The 17,782-nt window shown below is 38.1% G+C and overlaps 4 protein-coding genes across 4 annotated transcripts; 1 reads left to right on the plus strand and 3 right to left on the minus strand.

Moving 5' to 3' along the window:
* Positions 1-31: 31 nt before the first annotated feature.
* LOC111800628 (protein ABSCISIC ACID-INSENSITIVE 5) lies at positions 32-2,987 on the minus strand. The gene is made up of 5 exons (XM_023684414.2): positions 2,764-2,987; positions 1,511-2,588; positions 1,371-1,400; positions 293-418; positions 32-227 (listed from the first exon to the last, which is right to left on the minus strand). Exons 2-4 carry the CDS (start codon positions 2,567-2,569, stop codon positions 326-328), a joined length of 1,182 nt encoding a protein of 393 aa, XP_023540182.2. The 5' UTR covers positions 2,570-2,588; positions 2,764-2,987; the 3' UTR covers positions 32-227; positions 293-325.
* Positions 2,988-4,237: 1,250 nt separating this feature from the next.
* Positions 4,238-8,019, minus strand: LOC111800978 (uncharacterized). Its single transcript, XM_023684919.2, has 4 exons — positions 7,845-8,019; positions 6,961-7,223; positions 6,396-6,872; positions 4,238-4,785 (listed from the first exon to the last, which is right to left on the minus strand). Exons 1-4 carry the CDS (start codon positions 7,936-7,938, stop codon positions 4,489-4,491), a joined length of 1,131 nt encoding a protein of 376 aa, XP_023540687.2. The 5' UTR covers positions 7,939-8,019; the 3' UTR covers positions 4,238-4,488.
* Positions 8,020-10,177: 2,158 nt separating this feature from the next.
* LOC111799701 (Integral membrane Yip1 family protein) lies at positions 10,178-11,264 on the minus strand. The gene has a single exon (XM_023683146.2). It carries the CDS (start codon positions 11,109-11,111, stop codon positions 10,353-10,355), a length of 759 nt encoding a protein of 252 aa, XP_023538914.1. The 5' UTR covers positions 11,112-11,264; the 3' UTR covers positions 10,178-10,352.
* An 814-nt stretch (positions 11,265-12,078) lies between these two features.
* FACE2 (farnesylated protein-converting enzyme 2) lies at positions 12,079-17,006 on the plus strand. The gene is made up of 8 exons (XM_023685137.2): positions 12,079-12,528; positions 13,403-13,462; positions 13,620-13,832; positions 14,301-14,412; positions 14,868-14,939; positions 15,034-15,096; positions 16,014-16,091; positions 16,590-17,006. Exons 1-8 carry the CDS (start codon positions 12,319-12,321, stop codon positions 16,721-16,723), a joined length of 942 nt encoding a protein of 313 aa, XP_023540905.2. The 5' UTR covers positions 12,079-12,318; the 3' UTR covers positions 16,724-17,006.
* Positions 17,007-17,782: the final 776 nt, after the last annotated feature.

The following is a 17,782-nucleotide window of genomic DNA, read 5'->3' on the forward strand; positions in this document are numbered from 1 at the left end:
ATTACTTTCATTGCTCTCGTTGTATCGTATGTACTTCATTTTACAACGCCTTTACAAGCTCAGAAGAAAACGGAATCAAATCCTGTAGATGGAGGCAGGTGAAGAAAGGAAGAGGAACAGCACACAGCTCAAATTCCTGCAACACAGTTAACATCTGCTGCTGCTGCTGCTGCTGCTGGATGCACCAGGTTTTTCTCTGAACCATTGCAAGTTTTTAGGGTTTTGTGTTCACCATGGCTAACCACATTTGAGCATTTTGTTTCACCATGGCTACCACATTTGAGCATTTTGTTTCACCATGGCTACCACATTTGAGCATTTTGTTTCACAATGGGCAACTCAAGCTTCTCCTCATAACACCAAGCTTTTCCTTCGCTCTTTCTGCCTTCGTTTGAACGTTCTTTGTTCCCTCCAGGTACTGCAAAAATGGAGTTCCATCTCACAAATTACACAACAATTGCTAGCTATATGTAGCTCAAACCTCTATGAATTTAGAAACACATTCAACAAATTAGGATTGGTTCAAATCTATTGCTTGCTAGCCGATATTTTCCACTTTGGACTTTTCATTTCAGGGTTTACAAAGGCTTTTCCCCTCCCAGAATTCCACTCAACGTTTTTAAAACGTGGTTTGTTCCCCTCCCTAACTGGTGTGGGATCTTACAATCCATCCCTCTTCAAGATCCAGTGTCCTTGCTAGCACACTGCCTAGCCTCCTCACTCACACATCACGTGATGTCTAACTCTGATACCATTTGTAACAGCTTAAGCCCACTCACTCACACATTGCGTGATGTCTGAATCTGATACCATTTGTAACAGCTCAAACCCACTACTAGTTGATATTTTCTATGTTGGACTTAGTGCGTGATGTCTGAATCTGATACCATTTGTAACAGCTCAAACCCACTACTAGTTGATATTTTCTATGTTGGACTTAGTGTCCTTGTTGGCACACCGCCTAGTCTCCTCACTCACACATCACGTGATGTCTGACTCTGATACCATTTGTAACCGTTCAAGCCCGAGCTTATTCTCAAGGTTTTTAAAATGCTTTTGCTAGAGAGAGGTTTCCACATCTTTACCAAGAATGTTTTGTTCTCCTCTCCAACCGATGTGGGATCCACAATCCATCTCCCTTCAAGACTCAACATCCTCGCTAGCATATCACTTAGTGTCTTGCTCTGATACTATTTGTACCAGTCCAAGTCCAAACTCATTGCTAACCGATATTGTCGTTTTTGAACGTTCGGTTTCGAGTTCTCCTCAAAGTTCCTAAATTACATATAGATAGGAAGAGGTTTCCGCTCCGCAACTAAGGTGGGATCTCACAATCAAGAAAGAAGAAGAAGGAAGGAAGGAAAGGGTACCTGTTGCTTTCCCTTCCTCTCAAGCTCTGCCTGTTCATGTTCCAAAACCAAAAAAACAAGAACACAAAATCTGGTTAGAATCGCAACAGTGGACAATTGCTGTCTAAAAACATCAAATGTTTTCACATGATGTTGCTTACCAAGGCCTGCTTAAGCTGTCCATTTTCCTCTCTTAACTGGTTCAGCTCTGCTTCTAACTCCACCGTGTAAGCCTGTTTTCTAGCTCTGGACCTCGCCGCCGACTCCCTGTTCTTTATCATCCTCCTCTGTCTCCTCTCCACAACTTTCTCAACTGCCCCATCAATCACTCTCTTCCTACCTCTCAACCCAAATTGATTCGACTTATCCACTTGATTCCCGCACATTCCATCGGAGGAAACTGGACTCACAGGCGCCGCCATCCCCAACGGCTGAGCAGGCGGATATCCTCCTCCTCCGCCACCACCATAAGGAGCCTGTGACGAATAAAAACTGTTTCTTTTCCCATTGCTAGCATACCCAGTTGAAATGCTACCACCGCCAGCTGCAGATGTACTGAGTCCAATAGGCCTTGAAACATGACTACCACCAACGGCGTGGTTGCTATTCTGGTACAAACTATACTGCTGCGGTGGTTGCAATGCCTGCGCCACTCCTGCTCCGCCGCAAGGCTCTCGAACAACCCCTGCTTTGATCAGAAAATCCTCCAATGTCATCTCCCCAAAAGTGGGTTGGCGCGCGGCGGACTCTTGTGAATTGCTGTTTTGACTCTGCCCCTGATGGCTCTTATGAATCTCCGACCAAACCTCTTCCACCGTCTTCCGACACAACGGCGAAGGAACTGTTAGTGAACCTTGGCGACCCAAGCTGGCTTGCTTCTCTATATTGCGTTTCCCCCACGACGCTCCGGTCACCGGCAGGTGAGTCTGAGTATTACTCAATGCCGCCGCAGCCGCCACGGCAGTGGCGGCGGAGTGGCTGCCACTGATTGCTTGGTTTTCCTCCGCCGTCCAAATGCTGGTGAGGAACTCATCCATGTTCATTGACCCAAAATTCTTGCCACTCTCACAGAGAGTATGCTGAAATTCGTCCAGTGTAAGAGAGTAAATGGAGGATTGTCTTCCAAGGGAAGAGAATCCATTGTTTTTGAGCTGCTGCTCAGACTGCAATGGCGATTCCGCTTCATCATGAGACAACATTTCTGATTCTGTTATCACCATCTTCAAGTTCTTCCAATATCTATGAAGATCAGTGAAAAAAAAAAACAAGAATATCAGAGATTTCATTAATGGATGGAGAAGAAAACGAGCAAAATTTCCCTTTTTTGTATTAATTTTCAAATGGGTATGTCAAAAACTCCAAATTTAAAGAAACAGAGCTTTAATGGCGGAAACAGGGCAGCCATTGAAGCTACCTTTAAGAAATGGGGGAAGCAGTAAAGATGAAGAGAAACAGAGACTGCTATTGCTTGTGTAAGCTTGAGACTTTAAACCATCAAATCCAAAGCTTTCAATCTAACAGAAGCCGCCATTAACGAAGCTTTCTCAAGCTCTGAATCTCTGCAACAAAATACGAAGCTTGAAGACGACAAGGAACAGAGCAGCGTGCTTAAACTACGGCCTCTTCAGTATATATATATATATATATATATATAGCTTTACTGGGTGTCTTGAATTAAAAGGGTCCTGGTAAATGGTAGCCTTTTGATGACATTGTCTTGGGGAAGAGCCAGAGACAAAATAAGGAGAGGTGGAGCCCACTGCTTAAATTCCTCGAAGGAAGAAATTATATTTATTTATTTATTTTGTTAAGAGATTAATTTTTTATTTTTTATTTTAATTAAGGATTTGAAAATTGGAGGGCGTTCTTCTTTTGTTTGAACCTATCTACGAAGTCCATGACACGTGCAAGACACGTGGCTCTGTTTAGCTTTTCTTGACACTGTCTGGACTCTCGTAAACGAACACGTATTTATTTTTTGCCTCTAAGCTGGGTGGAGATTCTGTGTAGCTAGCTTACACACCTAAGTAGTGGATATCCAATGAGCATCTTCCACGTTAGCTGTTGTTTTGTTTCATTGGTGAATGCTGGGTAATTTTAGCAGCTTTAGGGTTATGACATAGAGGAGAGGTGATCTGGAGGGTACTTTGGATAGCGATATCGTCGCATGCAAGTTGGGATAGCTGAAGCCTAGGCACGTGGCACTTTTTAGTTGGCTATTTAGCTGTTTTTTTTTTCCTTTTAATAATAATAATAATATTTTATTTTTTTAACAAATAATATACTGAATATATTTTTAAAATTTGTTTTGTATCTAATATATTTCTTTATTTTTAAATTATTAATAAATCTTTATTTATTAAAAAAGTCTCTAGAATTGAATTTTTTAATTTAATGTCTAATAAATTTTATAGACACGAAGATAGTTAGGGTCAACTATAAATTCTTATATACAAAAAAATATCATATACTTTGGCTTTTTAGAAAATCTCACTCCTATATTGTGGAACTTGTAGCTCGGCAACGGCAATAGGAATGATTTATTAACGTTTTTTAGATTTAAGTTCAATGTCATTCCTGCCACAACAATTTTAATGTATAAATTCATCTCGAATGCATCCTTGAACCTAGATTCTCTCCTTGAAATAATAGTTTGAGAGATTATTCGACGTGGTTATAACTTGAAAGAATATAGTGGCTCTCCTCCGAAGTCCTATCCTATCCCTTAGACGTATGGTCAAAACACAATTTTTGCAATTTCTATCTCGTATATCCAACGTATAAAATTGTAGGCAAATCATCCTAGCATATGCCAATAATCTTAGGTCAAGTGAAAAAATATAGAAGATTTTCAAATCCTACCTAATTTCCAACCAACAAGTATCGTCTAGTCTCAAGTGATTATCTCATAAGATTAGTCAAGGAGCATACAAGATAAGGTCGAACACGACATCATTACACACTTCGACATAATTACACACTTTGAACCCTAAATTTCAACCATAAATTTCAACCATCAGTAAGAGAGATGTTGGTAGACGTATCCATTGTGGTCATCTCATGCAATGTAGTAGCAAGGATGAGAGACAAAAATGGAGTAATGAAGAATCACCAACCCAGCAGAAGCTGTAATAAAAGCCTATTTATCATTAAGAAGAAGAGCTTTAATGATGGATTCAGACATACCATCAGCTATGGGAAACCAATGACCGGCACCCGCTACCTCGTGATAATGAATCCAAGGAAGCTGTTTAGCAATGTATCGTTGAAGCGTGACAGGCACAATCTTGTCTTCATCTCCATGCCATAAATGGACAGAACCTTCTCTTTCTGGGAATGGGTTTTCCAGATTCAGAGGACTGAATTCCCACCTCCCAAATCCAACAATGGCGTCCCTGTGGATAGATTCCTGTTCTCCTTGTTGGGTAGAAACATGCTGAGAATTTCATGCAAGGATAAAATGTTAGCTAGTTAGCCTACTTTAGCTTTAAAGAAGTACAACAAATATGGGGTAGGTGTTGGAAATTATTGGGAGTAAGTCTCACATTGGTTAATTTAGTGGATCATGAGTTTATAAGTGAGGAATACTATCTCCATTGGTACGAGGCCTTTTGGGGAAGCCCAAAGCAAAGCCATGAGAGCTTATGCTCAAAGTGGACAATATCATACCATTGTGGAGAGCCGCGATTACTATCATGGTATCAGAGTCATGCCCTAAACTTAACCATATCAATAGAATCCTCAAATATCGAATAAAGAATTGTGAGCCTCGAATGTGTAGTCAAAAGTGACTAAAGTGTCGAACAAAGGGTGTACTTTGTTCGAGAGCTCCAGAGATACGATTCCTAATCAGTACGGTGATTTGAACCTCCTAGATACCAATTATCACCGAGCATTGCGTAATAGATTGATTAGTTTTGAGGGACAATGCTAGAAGCATTTTTAAGTTCAAAAACTTATTAACCACGAACTTGAAGTTTGGATCCAAATTGATAACTACTTGGTTTTTGAAAATTAAACCTAGAAATACTTTCACCTATGAGAACTTGAGTTCCGTTCTTTCTTTCTCGGCTATCATAATGGACTATTTTGATTCCAGGATCATATTTATAAGCTTTGTAACATAGGAAGACAGCCTTTTACCAGGATTCAATCCAGAATTCCCACTAATGCCTTCCAAACTTGTTCAGATGAATATTTTTCATTCCCTCTGTCTCCCAGTAAAGGCATTGCAAGGGGAAGCAAGACATCTTCATTTGGAACATATCCAATTTTTCCTCTCCCATCATGACTACTCGTTCAGTTACTCCCTCTACTATTTCCTGTTGGACTGTCCAACCTAAGTGTTTCCCACACAGATTTAAATTTCCAAAAGCCACCAAATGCCGATATCTTGGCTCCTACTACTCTCAAACAGTACTTTTTATACCCTTCACTCTCCCTTGTTATATTATCCTTATTTACTCTTTCTCTGTCTACTGGACAAATACGTACCCTCGTCATAGTGCTTACTCCTACCATATATTCCATTGGATTCACCAACCCCTTAACACTAATACAAAAGACAGTTCCTATCCTTACCTACTCCTATCCAAACTCCGTGTATTACATCACACTACTCATTCCATCCTTTTCCCACCAACCCTAACATACATAAAATGAAAGAGCGTTCTAAGGTTCCTATCAATTTGCCTCACTTCTATACGTGCCACCAAACAGTTTGGCAAACCTAATGTTATCCTTGTGTATTTGTAGCCTCTGCATTTCCCCCTCGTATGTATAATTTGTCTCCTTTCCTAATTCAACATTGTTTATGGCAGACTTCTGAATGTACCAAACCAACACTTGAGGGGGTAGGACGTTGATTTTTCCACGTTTACTTCCATCCCACCTCTCAGATTTGGCCAAGATTTTTTATTTTTTATTTTTTATGTAAGAGCATAGGAATCACCATTGTGCACCATCTTTATCATTTAAACAGTCAGCGTTGAATAAGATAAGATCCAAAAAGTAGAAACCAAAGTTTCATAAAGAAAATTCACATACCGCACATAATTCCCTGTCCACTCGCTTGGATTGGAGTTCTTTGTCTTGACGAGATCGAATGTTGGGATTAGATCCAACAACACTAGAAGAAGGAAACCATTTTTGTGTATACCACCAGTAGGTAAGCCAGGGGGTGTAATGAGCAACACGAACTGCCCACTGATCCCGCTGAAACTGCTGATAGAAAGCTTCCTTTGTTAAGTTTGCAGGGAGCCCAGGCCACCAATAGTTAATAACTGGCGCTAATAGTGCTGCCCCTGCTAGCCTGTTAGGAATATATTTTAGACAGCTCCAAACAGCCTGACTACCCATGGAAAACCCAACAACATAGAATTTGGATCCTAGTCCCAATTCATCAGCTAGCTCCTCTATATCAAAAGCAATAGTTTTCGCAGTTCGTTTCGGATTTGGATCGCTCTCTCCATAACCAGATCTGTCAAATGATACAATGTAGATTCCTAGGTTTTCAATTATGTCCTGCAAGATGTCAATAGAGATTACAATTGAGTGTTTAGAAGCATTTCCAGAACAATTAGAACATTAAAGGGAGAAACATAGATGATACCGGGGAGATGGTGTTTGCAACAATGGCATCGTGTCTGCAAGAACCAAAGCTATGGACATAGATAATTTTGAATTTAGCTGAAGCTTTTGGAACCCCATGCTCCTTGTATGCCAAATACCTACCGTCTCTAAGCTTTATTCTTGGTGCTGTGATAGGAGGACCATCAGGGGAGCCACATATTTTTGGTGCAGGAGGCTGGATTGCCTGATAACCCCAGGCCAAAAACCCAAAAAAGAGCAGCACTACTGTACTTTTTAGCAATCCTGTAATTTTAAGTTCTAATCAGAAGAGCAGTAGATACAACGGAACAAGAACAAGAACAAGAACAAGATGATGTTAAGAGAAAATCAATCATGTTATTTGTTCTATAATAACATGGAGACTATCTATAATCTGTAACAAAATGAAGACCCATTCCTACTCAGATTAGATTACAAGAGCGGCTAAAAGCCAAACGTAACACGGCAGCTAGTTCAATGCTTGAAATCCACAATACTACTCCGCTTAGCAGTAATGACAATTGGGGGAAATAAAACTGAAGAAATCCAATAGATTAGTAACAAGGAATAACAAGAATATGTCGCTAGTTTGATGGTGTAGACAAAAATTTCATGCCCGAGAGATTCAAAGCTGAGGTTAGAAATTGAAAACAGCACCATAAACTACAGATTAGGTCGATTTTGGTCATTGCTATAGCTTAGTCAACTTCATTAAAAACAAACGGAGAACTACAATTCCTCGTTACTTCCATCTTCAGATCACCAATTTCTTCAGAAACGAAATAAGCAACAACGCGTATCATTGACGTGCGAATTTCAGAATACGAGAAACAAAGAACGCCTAAAAATTCTAACAAACAGTGGAGAAAATGGAGATAGGAAAACCTGAAGAAATCGGGGAAGAACTGCTCTGCTTAGCTCTCCTTGTATGAGCTCTGGCCGATGCTGCGGAAATCTTCCTGTTCATACCACCCGCCATTAAAGCCCTCGGCTACTCGAGATCAAGTCAAATGGATAGATCTGAAGTGGGAAAAACAAAGAACTTCAAGCGCGAAGATGGCCTTTGTGTTTGTGTTTGTCAAAATAATATAGTTTTTAATTTTTTTTCTTACACGTGTCTTTCTTTTTCTTTTTTCTTTTTTCTTTAAATATTCTGTCTTACTACAACAAATTGATCTTGGAATTTATTATTATTATTATTATTATTATTATTATTATTATTATTTTATGAACTTGTAGTTGACCGATTAGTTTGACTTTTACTAATATACAGTTTGATATTTGTAAATGAACAGAAGTATGACACAAATAAATAATTTATAAATACAATTATTTTTATTAATTTTGAGTACATGTTTGCCTATATATATAGATAGATATTTCAAATGGGTCGTAAGTCGTTATGATATATTTTCAATAATGAATTTGAACAACAACGTGCCTAGATTGTCTTGGTTTAATAGTAATAACAAAGTTGAGACGAAGATGAACTATTATTTAACTTGAGACGGAGATGAACTATTATACATAAATGATCTCAAATGAACTATAAAAAGTGCATTTAAATCCATCCATCCCTCGAAGTAACAGTTGCTCAGGTGTACCGGTTGGAATTAGATTTATTGAAACACTGAACTTACTATTAGAATACTTAAGGGTTTAGTAGGATAAATTGTATGTTCTATGGTTATCATGTGATACTATGACGTTTAAAAACGAGCCACTAAGGCATGTGGTATTAGAGCGAACTTCTCCTAGTCAGATGTAGTTTGAAAACAAATCAAGAAAGAAGCTGGTAGACATGACCCTCAAGTAAAGGAGATGGTACATGAATGAACAGGTACCGCGTCTAGATAAGAATGACCATGAAAATAGGAAACCTCATTGATCAAGACATACGGGGTACAAATAGATGGCAACAACATAATCTAACCGAGCTCGTCTCGATGATCGAATACCTATCATCAAAACGAACCAGGAAAGACATAAACATTAGTCAACTACCCAACAGTTACATGCTGCAGCCAGAAACAGCCTCAAGATTCTGGTAACAATCGTGGAGGCCTTAGATAACAAGTTGAACTGTTCACTAAAACTAAAAGCTGAAATGTTTGTGGAACTTACTCCATGGGAGGAAAACAAAACAATTTTGCATTGTGAACCAACAATGAAACAATACGACGACTCGACATATCCTCCCACGATCTATCGATATATCCAGTAGATATCCTTCCATTTCTTTCCAACCAAAGGAAAGAAAAGAAAACTCTCATCTCTTACATATTTCCTTAGTTCTTATAAAGACAACATCTATGGTTCCTTGGTGGTAAGACCAACAATGCACAGAGAAAAGATCTAAATGATTTCGCCATGAACCCGTATCGAGAAATAACTATCTATCATCCCAAACAACCTTCCACCTCTATAACCAAGCGACGTGCTAACCCAATTCTTTCTTCAATATCTTGTCAAAAGAGAACCAGAAACATCAAACCAGATCAGTTAAAAGAGCCTGCCTGCCTACTACATTCTTCAAACCTCTGCTGGTTATCATATCAGCAAGGGCACATTTCACTACAGTAGGAGGTACATACAGGGACATTGTAGTGTATGAAACTACCTTCTCAGAGACCCATTCAGTAGATAAATAAAAAAGGCGAAGGGAATACATAACAACTTAACCACGGGCGCATTACTAGGACATTGAACATGATCCCGCTTATAGATACGAAGTTCAAAAGCTGGTCAAATTGGTTCGACACATGCAGACGATGTTTCGATGGCATTCGATGCTTATGTCTGGACACTCAATTCTTCCAAAGAAAAAGCCTAAAGACCAGTTTTAAGTCTTTCAAAACATTGCATGAAGACACTGTGATACTAAGACAAAAGAAGAAGCAAACAACAGGTTCAAAATCCAAAAGAAAAGAGTGGAGGCCAATCATCAAGATAAGATGCAACTAAACTAAACTTGGTTTATCTCCAAGATAATTGCTCAAAGGGGCATTGGTAACGCTTGGATATTGAGGTGGAGGCAATCATCAACCAAGCATACCATACAAATAACTTGAAGTGTAGATTCAAAACAAGCCATTCTGATACCTACAAGTAAACTAGCTTAACTCCCTTAGAACTCAAGGACACATTTGTAATCCTGTTTATCTCCTACAAAACTAACATGAGAAATGCGGACCATCCTGAAGAACTAAATAGAGAAATTAAAAGAACAAAGATATCTCATTTACCACATCAAGTATCCAAACTCTACCCATTTCACGTAATCAATATAGTAACAAAAAGAAAAACAATCAGGACTTGAGTGTTTTCTTTTTTTCAGGTAAGAAACGAAAGAATGCCAATGCTGATCAGATCAGAGAAGCATTTGCATTAGAACTAAAATATAACTAACAGAGAAAACAGAGTGAAAATCAAAAAACAAGCATACGCTATCAACCCGCGGTGCTCATCTCCACCATCAGCCAGAGAAACCATGAGACTCGTACAGATCCTCGTCGCCCACAACACAAAAACTCCGGCGACAGCGAATCTCATTATACCGGCTTGCGGTAGGAACAAGGACACTGCCGACAAAACCACAACCGGCAACATACAGTACCCAACCACGCTAGTACATGTGTGAAGGTTCAAATTACCATTCCGTCCGGCCAACATATTGAACACAACATATAGAAAGATGGAAGAAACGACAATCCATCCCAGAATCACGCCGAATTGGATCTTACCGGCGAGCAACTGGAAGAGGCCGAAGAACATGTAAAGGAGAATCGGCCCAGACAAGTCCGAGTCCTTGTGCACATCGGGTCTGACACGGAACGGATTCAGAATCGACTTGGTCTTCTTCCAGATTTGATCCGGATGGATCCCGAGTTCGTCGAGCAGGGGTTCTTCGTCTTCGAAATTAGCACCACCAGGGACAGACCCCCCAACAATAGAACCACCATAGATGCTACCGGAGGATGTTGAAGCAGCGGCAGCGGATCCGATGTCAAAGGACATAAACGGAATGCTGGAGCCGGTCGACCGAGGAGGCTGAAATGGCGCGGTCGCCACCCGCCGTTGTTGAAGATTGGGGTTGCCGCCAGAAGGGAAAACCACTGGCGGTACAGCGAATTCCTTCTTCACCGTCCCCATAGATTGCAGAAGAACAAAACTCCGAAATCTGAAACAGATTGAAATTCAAAACAGCTCTGAATCGAAGAATGATTTTGAGGTTTAGGGATTCGCCTCGCGATCGAATGCTCTAAACGTAGTGAGAGAAATGGTGAAATACTCGCGACAATTCGAAGCTCTAGAAAAGTAATAAAAGAAAGCGGTTTATATAGTACAGATTTCTAAGGGTATATCTGACTTTTCCCATTCCGTTTTTACTGGTTGACGGCACTTGTGGACAGGTTCTAGGCTAAGAATTTTCTAAGTGACTTAATGTGAGGTACGAAATTACATCTTTACCACCGTTCTTTATGGAAAACTACGAATGGGTATTTCTTTCTTTCGAAGTTTATTCATATTAGGAAATAAATTGATGAAGTCATTAAAATGATTTAATTTCTAATTATTTAGAAATAATCCTCTTAGAATTTTCAACCTTAATTACTAATTATGTTGCCAATTAAAAAATAACCCTATCCTATTAATTTGATTAAAATATTCAAACAACCAATAATATTTTTATTTTGTCTCGTCTACAAATTTATTTAGATCATTTTCGTAACATATTGTCCTTGACTTAAGAGTCAATTGGCACGTCGATGAACTATATACCTTCAGTGTCTTTACCTCTTAGCTCGACACTCTCCATCAATCTCAACTGATTATGAAATTTTGAGTTCCTACTCGAAACACAGTATGGTAACTAATACAAATTTAAGGTTTTATTGTCGTTAGCAGAGTTTTGTATATAAGTAGAGCACAATAATAAAATTTTCTTTTTTTATGAAATTGAACATGGAGTTATTAACACGTTAAATTAGTCTGAATTAAATAAAAAGAATTATATTCACACTAATTAAAAATATATATATATATATATATATATAATGGAGCGGATTTATTATTTTGATGTAATTTAATTACTTTTCTAATTTGCTAATTAGAAAAGAAAAAAGGTTGTTTGACTGACATGTCTCTCGCCTTGGGGGTTAGTCGAAGAAATTGCAAAGAACGAGAAGGGAACCCGCCGAATCGACTCGGCGTGCTCGAGATGGCGGGTTGTAGGAAGCGAGGCGATTTCGAACCGTGAAATTGACGGAAAGCGATTCAAATTCATCTCGGCCTCGATTACTTGGAATACCTGCCTTAGTTCTGCGTTTTAGGTTTGCTTGGATTGGGAAATCTAGCAATGGAGGAGGAAAGTTGTTCGATCTCCAAAGCAGTGGCAGTAACAGCCTGCACGGCCATGGCTTTGTTCTACGTCGCCGTTCTCTATGCTCCTACTTTGATTCTTCGTCTACCGCCTCCTACTTCTCTTCAAGTTTACATGACTCGACGGTTTCTGTGCGCCTTCATTTCCACCGCCGTCTCAGTCCTCGTCTGCGTTCTAATCCTTCCTGTAAGCTTCGATTGCTTTTTTCCGGTCATTAGTTTCTGAAAGAATGACTGTATAGTCTGTTTTTGCTATGAGCTGCTCCTAAATCATCTCCGGTTTTCCTTTTTTCGCATTGACACGTTTAATAATCATTTATCTCTGTTTGGAACATTCTTAGGAGAGAGAGAGAAAAAAGTTCGAGGCTATTCCGTTGTTAGGAAACGTTCTGCTACTGTTCACTTAAGGCAAAATGATCAATCAATATATTGTCAATACTCTGTTTTAGTAAGAACTATTTTATCATGTGAACCACTAGTAAACTAACCGGATTTTTTGAAGTTATTTATTTATGGCTTTACTTTGTGGATTTTAGAAAAAATGAAAAGAAAAACGAAGTACATTTTGGTTTAAAGAATGTATTGTTCATCTTGAGCTTGCAGTCAGGGGTTATCAAGCTTAACTGAATAACGAACTTGGATCCACCGTACCGACTAATAGAACTGGGGACAAGAATTCATGTATACATAAACCGACTGGTGTAGGATATAAAATGAATGAATCAATCTAATGGGTAAATTATAGATTTGAGATCATTACTTTTTAATTACCATGGAGAGGGGACAATTTGAGTTTAGCTTAGTTGCTTAAGGCATATACCTTCAACCAAGCGGTAAGTGCTCACCTCCACACGATGAGAGTATTACCATAAAAAAAGAAAATATTATGTAGACACGATTTCTTGTTACTCGTTCTGTAAGTTACAATAGATCTCTGGAATTTGTAATTCAGTTAATCTTTGTTACTCATTATAAGTGCTTAGTCCATATCTTACATATTTGTCTGTGCTAGATTTCTATCAAAATGCTGACTTTCTCCATCTCATGTTGTTTTATGCTAGATAAGAAAAATGGATTTTTCACTTTTATTAGCAGCTTATGGCATCCGAGCAGATCATATTGTAAGTGCAAATATCTTCTCCTCTGTTAGATAATACCCGTATTATCTAAGGTTTTCTTTAATATTTTAGTCAATTTTAGAATCTTGTAGTCTGCAGATTGGAAAAGTAAAATGAATCCTAACTTGCATCCTGAATTGCTATTTTATCTATGAAACAGTGGCAAGCTGTGGTCTTTCCTCTTTCATTGACTTCTTTAATGTACCTTGGATCAATGGCCTTAAAGTCTTTGTTATTTGTGGATTCATGGGGAGAACATATGAATCACGGAGAAGGCTCCCTTTTGGACAGTGCCATATTTTTTTGGACAAGATTTCTTGATTGGGTGCTATTAACGGTCTCAAATGTTTTAGCTTGGAGAAATTATGTTGTGGTGAGTACTCCAACTTTTCCATTCCATTTTTGGGTCCTCACTGTTTCCATCTCTTAAGTGATGGTAGTAAATGGATTGATGGTAGTAATGGTAGTAACTTTTCCATTCCATTTCTTGGGTCCTCACTGTTTCCATTATTGGAGAAATTATGTTGTGGTGAGTACTCCTACAAGTAATGGTAGTAACTGGATTGATGTGGTTACCTGATCACTGTCTTCAATCACTGAAGATTCATGATTTGGTTGGGAAGGCTTTGACTGACGTCCATGTTCTGGATGCTACTCGGGGGTAAAATATGCTTTGATTTTGAGTTCGTGAGTTGCCCTTTCTATAAAATTCAAATAGATTTCTTTAGAGTAGGTCATTATATGGTAATAAATTATTCTTTACGCTATGCTGAACCTTTTTTGCTTGGATTTGTTGGTTCATATGAAAGGTTTCATTTTGCATCACACATTTTTTGGACAGGCTCCACTAACTGAGGAGTTGGTGTTTAGAGCATGCATGATACCAGTTCTTCTATCTGGGGGATTTAAACCAACCACTGTGATATTTCTCTGCCCCATTCTTTTCAGTCTGGGTAAGTTAGACACTTCATCGTTTTGGCAGTTGAAACTGCCATACGTTAGAGTTTGTGAATGTACTCTCGTTTGTTCTTTATGGGGCATGACCTTATTCTTCTCTGTACTATTTGTTCTTTTCAGGATTTGTTGTTTTTCCCCCTATTTATATGAAATATGGGGCAACATTTCAAGGGTTTCATATTGAGATTTCTTGTTCTTGTACCATGTTAAATGACCACGAGACCTATAATGTATAAATGAAGAGATCAATTTTCATTGAGAAATATGAACTGTAGACCTAAGTTCGTGCTGATAATTAGGATGAGTTAATATTTTTCTCCCATGTATTTCAACATTTATTGCTTACATTTGGTTTTAGTTTATTAATTTGAATTGTTATGCGACCACTAGACTTTGAACATTTGGTCGTTCTGTGAATTTACTCATACTGGTTTCCATCATCACGTTGCAGCACATTTAAACCACTTTATGGAGTACTATGACAAGCAGAACAACAACTTAACCAAAACAGTTATGGTTGTAGGTACAAAACCTTTACCCCCTGAAAAAGGTTATTTATATTTTTGTTTTAAATGTTTATAAAGGATGTGTATCAGTTTTGCTTATTCTTTTTCCAGGTCTTCAGCTTTGCTATACTGTGGTATTTGGATCATACGCAAGTTTTCTCTTTGTGCGAACTGGTATCTGGAAAACATTATTTTTCATGCTATTTATTTTATAGGTCTTATTTTTTGGTTCTTTTGTTTCAGACTGCTATTCTATAATCGATTATCAAGTAAAAAGAGATTTAGATTCTAACTGTTGAACATGCACCAGCTTCAAGCTGAAATTGGAATGGAATGATTGTCAAGATCTTTAAATGTGCCACTCTATATAAGCTCAAACAATTTTGCAATGAAGTTCTATTTATATATTTTTTATATATCTTCTTTTATTTAGTTGTAGTCTTGGACAGATCTCATTTGTTTCATGGGAAGCATGTGTTCGCATTAATGCATTTCTTGATGATAACTAATGTTCTTATCAAATTGGCTAGATTAATAATGATACGGTCGCATTAAAAATTTGATGATGCTGATAAGAAGGTTGATTTTTAACATGACATCGAATATATTTGTAATTATTCTTATTAATGCTATTAGGAGGTAGACTGTGGACAATATCTTTTTGGTGCTTTCCTTTAGAGCTCTTGCTTAAGAGTTTTGTAATGAATATCCTTGGTCACTTCCAATTGGAGTGTTTGCTTTCCGTTCGTTGAAAGTAGCTTCGATATATTTCATTGCCACCAAAGAAGAAACATGATATCTAAGATAGATTGCACAAGCCTGGCCACTAACGTTTAAGCATTTGTAACCGTTCAACTGAGGATGGATTACTGGAAGAACTTAATTAACTATGGGAAAATAGTATTTGGTAATGTTACTGGCGAACTGATGATATTATTTTCCCTAATGGTGTAACTAGTGTCCGGAGTGGTATTGCTTTGAAATCTTGCTCTTGTATCATCCTTCGTAAATTGTTCATGCCATTTCTATGGGTTCTCTAATATCGGCGCATGAAGATGTCGCACTAATGCCGGGTGTCATATTCCTTGCAGGCCATCTTCTTGCTCCGTTAGTTGCTCATGTCTTTTGCAACTTTATGGGATTACCTGTGCTTTTTTCTGGAAGAAGAGGTATATTTACATTTTTCTGATCTAAATTCATCGATAACCCATGATAATAACATAAGAATCAAACATACTCCCTTTTCCCTTTGTATAGGAAAAATATGTTCCAAATTTCTCGTCATTATTACAATTCCATATAATTAGACTATTCTGTTCGCTACCATTCTTTATGAGAAGGTTTTCTACGTGGTCATTTTCTAAATGCAAATAAGTGGTTGAATTGGTGATCAGTGACCGCCAAAAAGAATGTCAAGAAAATGATAAATCCCTCTGTCTAGTGCTCGAAACATTCTCATTTAGGACTGGATTGGAGTCAATAGTGCAAGTTGAATTGTTATAGGTTCATTAATAACAATTCTTAAATTGCTCTGCACATTAAATACCACATGCCAAAGCTGAATTTAACCCTTTGTGTCAAGTTGATGTTTTCAACATTTTTTTTTCGCTGTTCATTTTTTTTATTAATTTGTCTGAGTTGAAAATAACTTTATCTAAACATCACAGGAGTGGTGAGCCTGGCATTTGTAGTTGGAATGGTGGGGTTCCTATGGCTTCTTTTTCCCATGACAAGTCCACATTTGTTTAACGAGAAAACAAATAACTGCAGATGTTGGCATGGACATTGTTCTTGGAACTAGACTGAAAAATCTTAGATTAGAGAGAAGGTTGGGAAGAAGAGAGAGAAAGAGAGGGAGAAGTAGAAGAAGGAATGTTCCTTTATTGAGCAATGTACGAAGGCTGTTTAGTGAGTAGAAAACCTGTGAATATATCTTCTCTTGTTTGCGAGTTGCAACAAGAATTAGAAAACACAAAGCGATTTGAATGGTTAATAGACATTATTGATTGTTGTTTGAATGAAGGTGTTAGGTAGCCAAGGATGTTGTTTTGGACCAAAGCAATAAAAAATGCTTGCATACTGAACCAGTTTCCATTCAGCTTCTGAAACCCTTCCACTCTTTGTAGATATTGTAATGATGGCCCCAAATCCGTAGGGTACCCTCCAAGTTGAGGATCTATCCATCCCCCCCCCCCCCCCCCCCCCCCCCCCCCCCCCATAACTTAGCTTCATCTTGGTTTGAGCTGAACTTCCATGGAAGAAGTGTTGAGAATGGTCAGAAAATGAAAGAAACAAGGAAGAGGGAGGGAAAATGATGATGATTATGTATGATGGGTTTAAAGGGACCAATTTGGTTGTTTTCCATGAAAAAGGAAAAGAAATTCAAATGGGTCATCATTTCTTATTACCCTTTCTTCTCACATTTGATAAATCTCGATGAATTTTCCTCGAAGGCCTAGGAGGCCTACAACAAACAGCCTCACACTAGCCCTGTAAACGCCCATTGAGTTTCTGGAGCTTTTGGAGTTTTGGATTGGACATTCTTCTTTATGCTATATGTTTTTTATTCCATGTCTCTGCCTGCACAGCTTCAACAGTTTTTTAGATTTAATTTTTTTTTTTAATGGTCAACCTGGCAACACTTTTATGGGCCATTTTCTTTATATATATATATATATATATATATATATATATATATATATATATATATATATATTGAATCAACTCTTTCATTGACTTTTCACTGTTATTTTCTTTTATCCTTTTGGTGAGATGACGTTTACCTACTGTTTAGATTAGATCCTCCCATCACTTTCTTCTCAGATGGAATACGAATGAAAAAGCCCCCTTTCTTATCTTT

The sequence above is a fragment of the Cucurbita pepo genome, chromosome 8 (genome assembly GCF_057944985.1).
Source record: "Cucurbita pepo subsp. pepo isolate OVF chromosome 8, ASM5794498v1, whole genome shotgun sequence".
Classification (NCBI taxonomy): Eukaryota; Viridiplantae; Streptophyta; class Magnoliopsida; order Cucurbitales; family Cucurbitaceae; genus Cucurbita; species Cucurbita pepo.

Bases quoted from the DNA above. Each gene is read 5' to 3' on its own strand.
- LOC111800978 (XM_023684919.2), bottom strand. From the start codon at position 7,938: ATGGCGGGTGGTATGAACAGGAAGATTTCCGCAGCATCGGCCAGAGCT. The intron at 6,873-6,960 runs GTATCATCTATG...GACATCTTGCAG, and splicing joins TTGCAAACACCATCTCCCCG to GACATAATTGAAAACCTAGG. The intron at 4,786-6,395 runs GTATGTGAATTT...TGAAATTCTCAG, and splicing joins TGGACAGGGAATTATGTGCG to CATGTTTCTACCCAACAAGG.
- FACE2 (XM_023685137.2), top strand. From the start codon at position 12,319: ATGGAGGAGGAAAGTTGTTCGATCTCCAAAGCAGTGGCAGTAACAGCC. The intron at 13,463-13,619 runs GTAAGTGCAAAT...TCTATGAAACAG, and splicing joins GCATCCGAGCAGATCATATT to TGGCAAGCTGTGGTCTTTCC. The intron at 15,097-16,013 runs GTATCTGGAAAA...TATTCCTTGCAG, and splicing joins TTTTCTCTTTGTGCGAACTG to GCCATCTTCTTGCTCCGTTA.
- LOC111799701 (XM_023683146.2), bottom strand. From the start codon at position 11,111: ATGGGGACGGTGAAGAAGGAATTCGCTGTACCGCCAGTGGTTTTCCCT.
- LOC111800628 (XM_023684414.2), bottom strand. From the start codon at position 2,569: ATGGTGATAACAGAATCAGAAATGTTGTCTCATGATGAAGCGGAATCG. The intron at 1,401-1,510 runs GTAAGCAACATC...GAACATGAACAG, and splicing joins GACAGCTTAAGCAGGCCTTG to GCAGAGCTTGAGAGGAAGGG. The intron at 419-1,370 runs GTACCCTTTCCT...CCATTTTTGCAG, and splicing joins AGAGGAAGGGAAAGCAACAG to TACCTGGAGGGAACAAAGAA.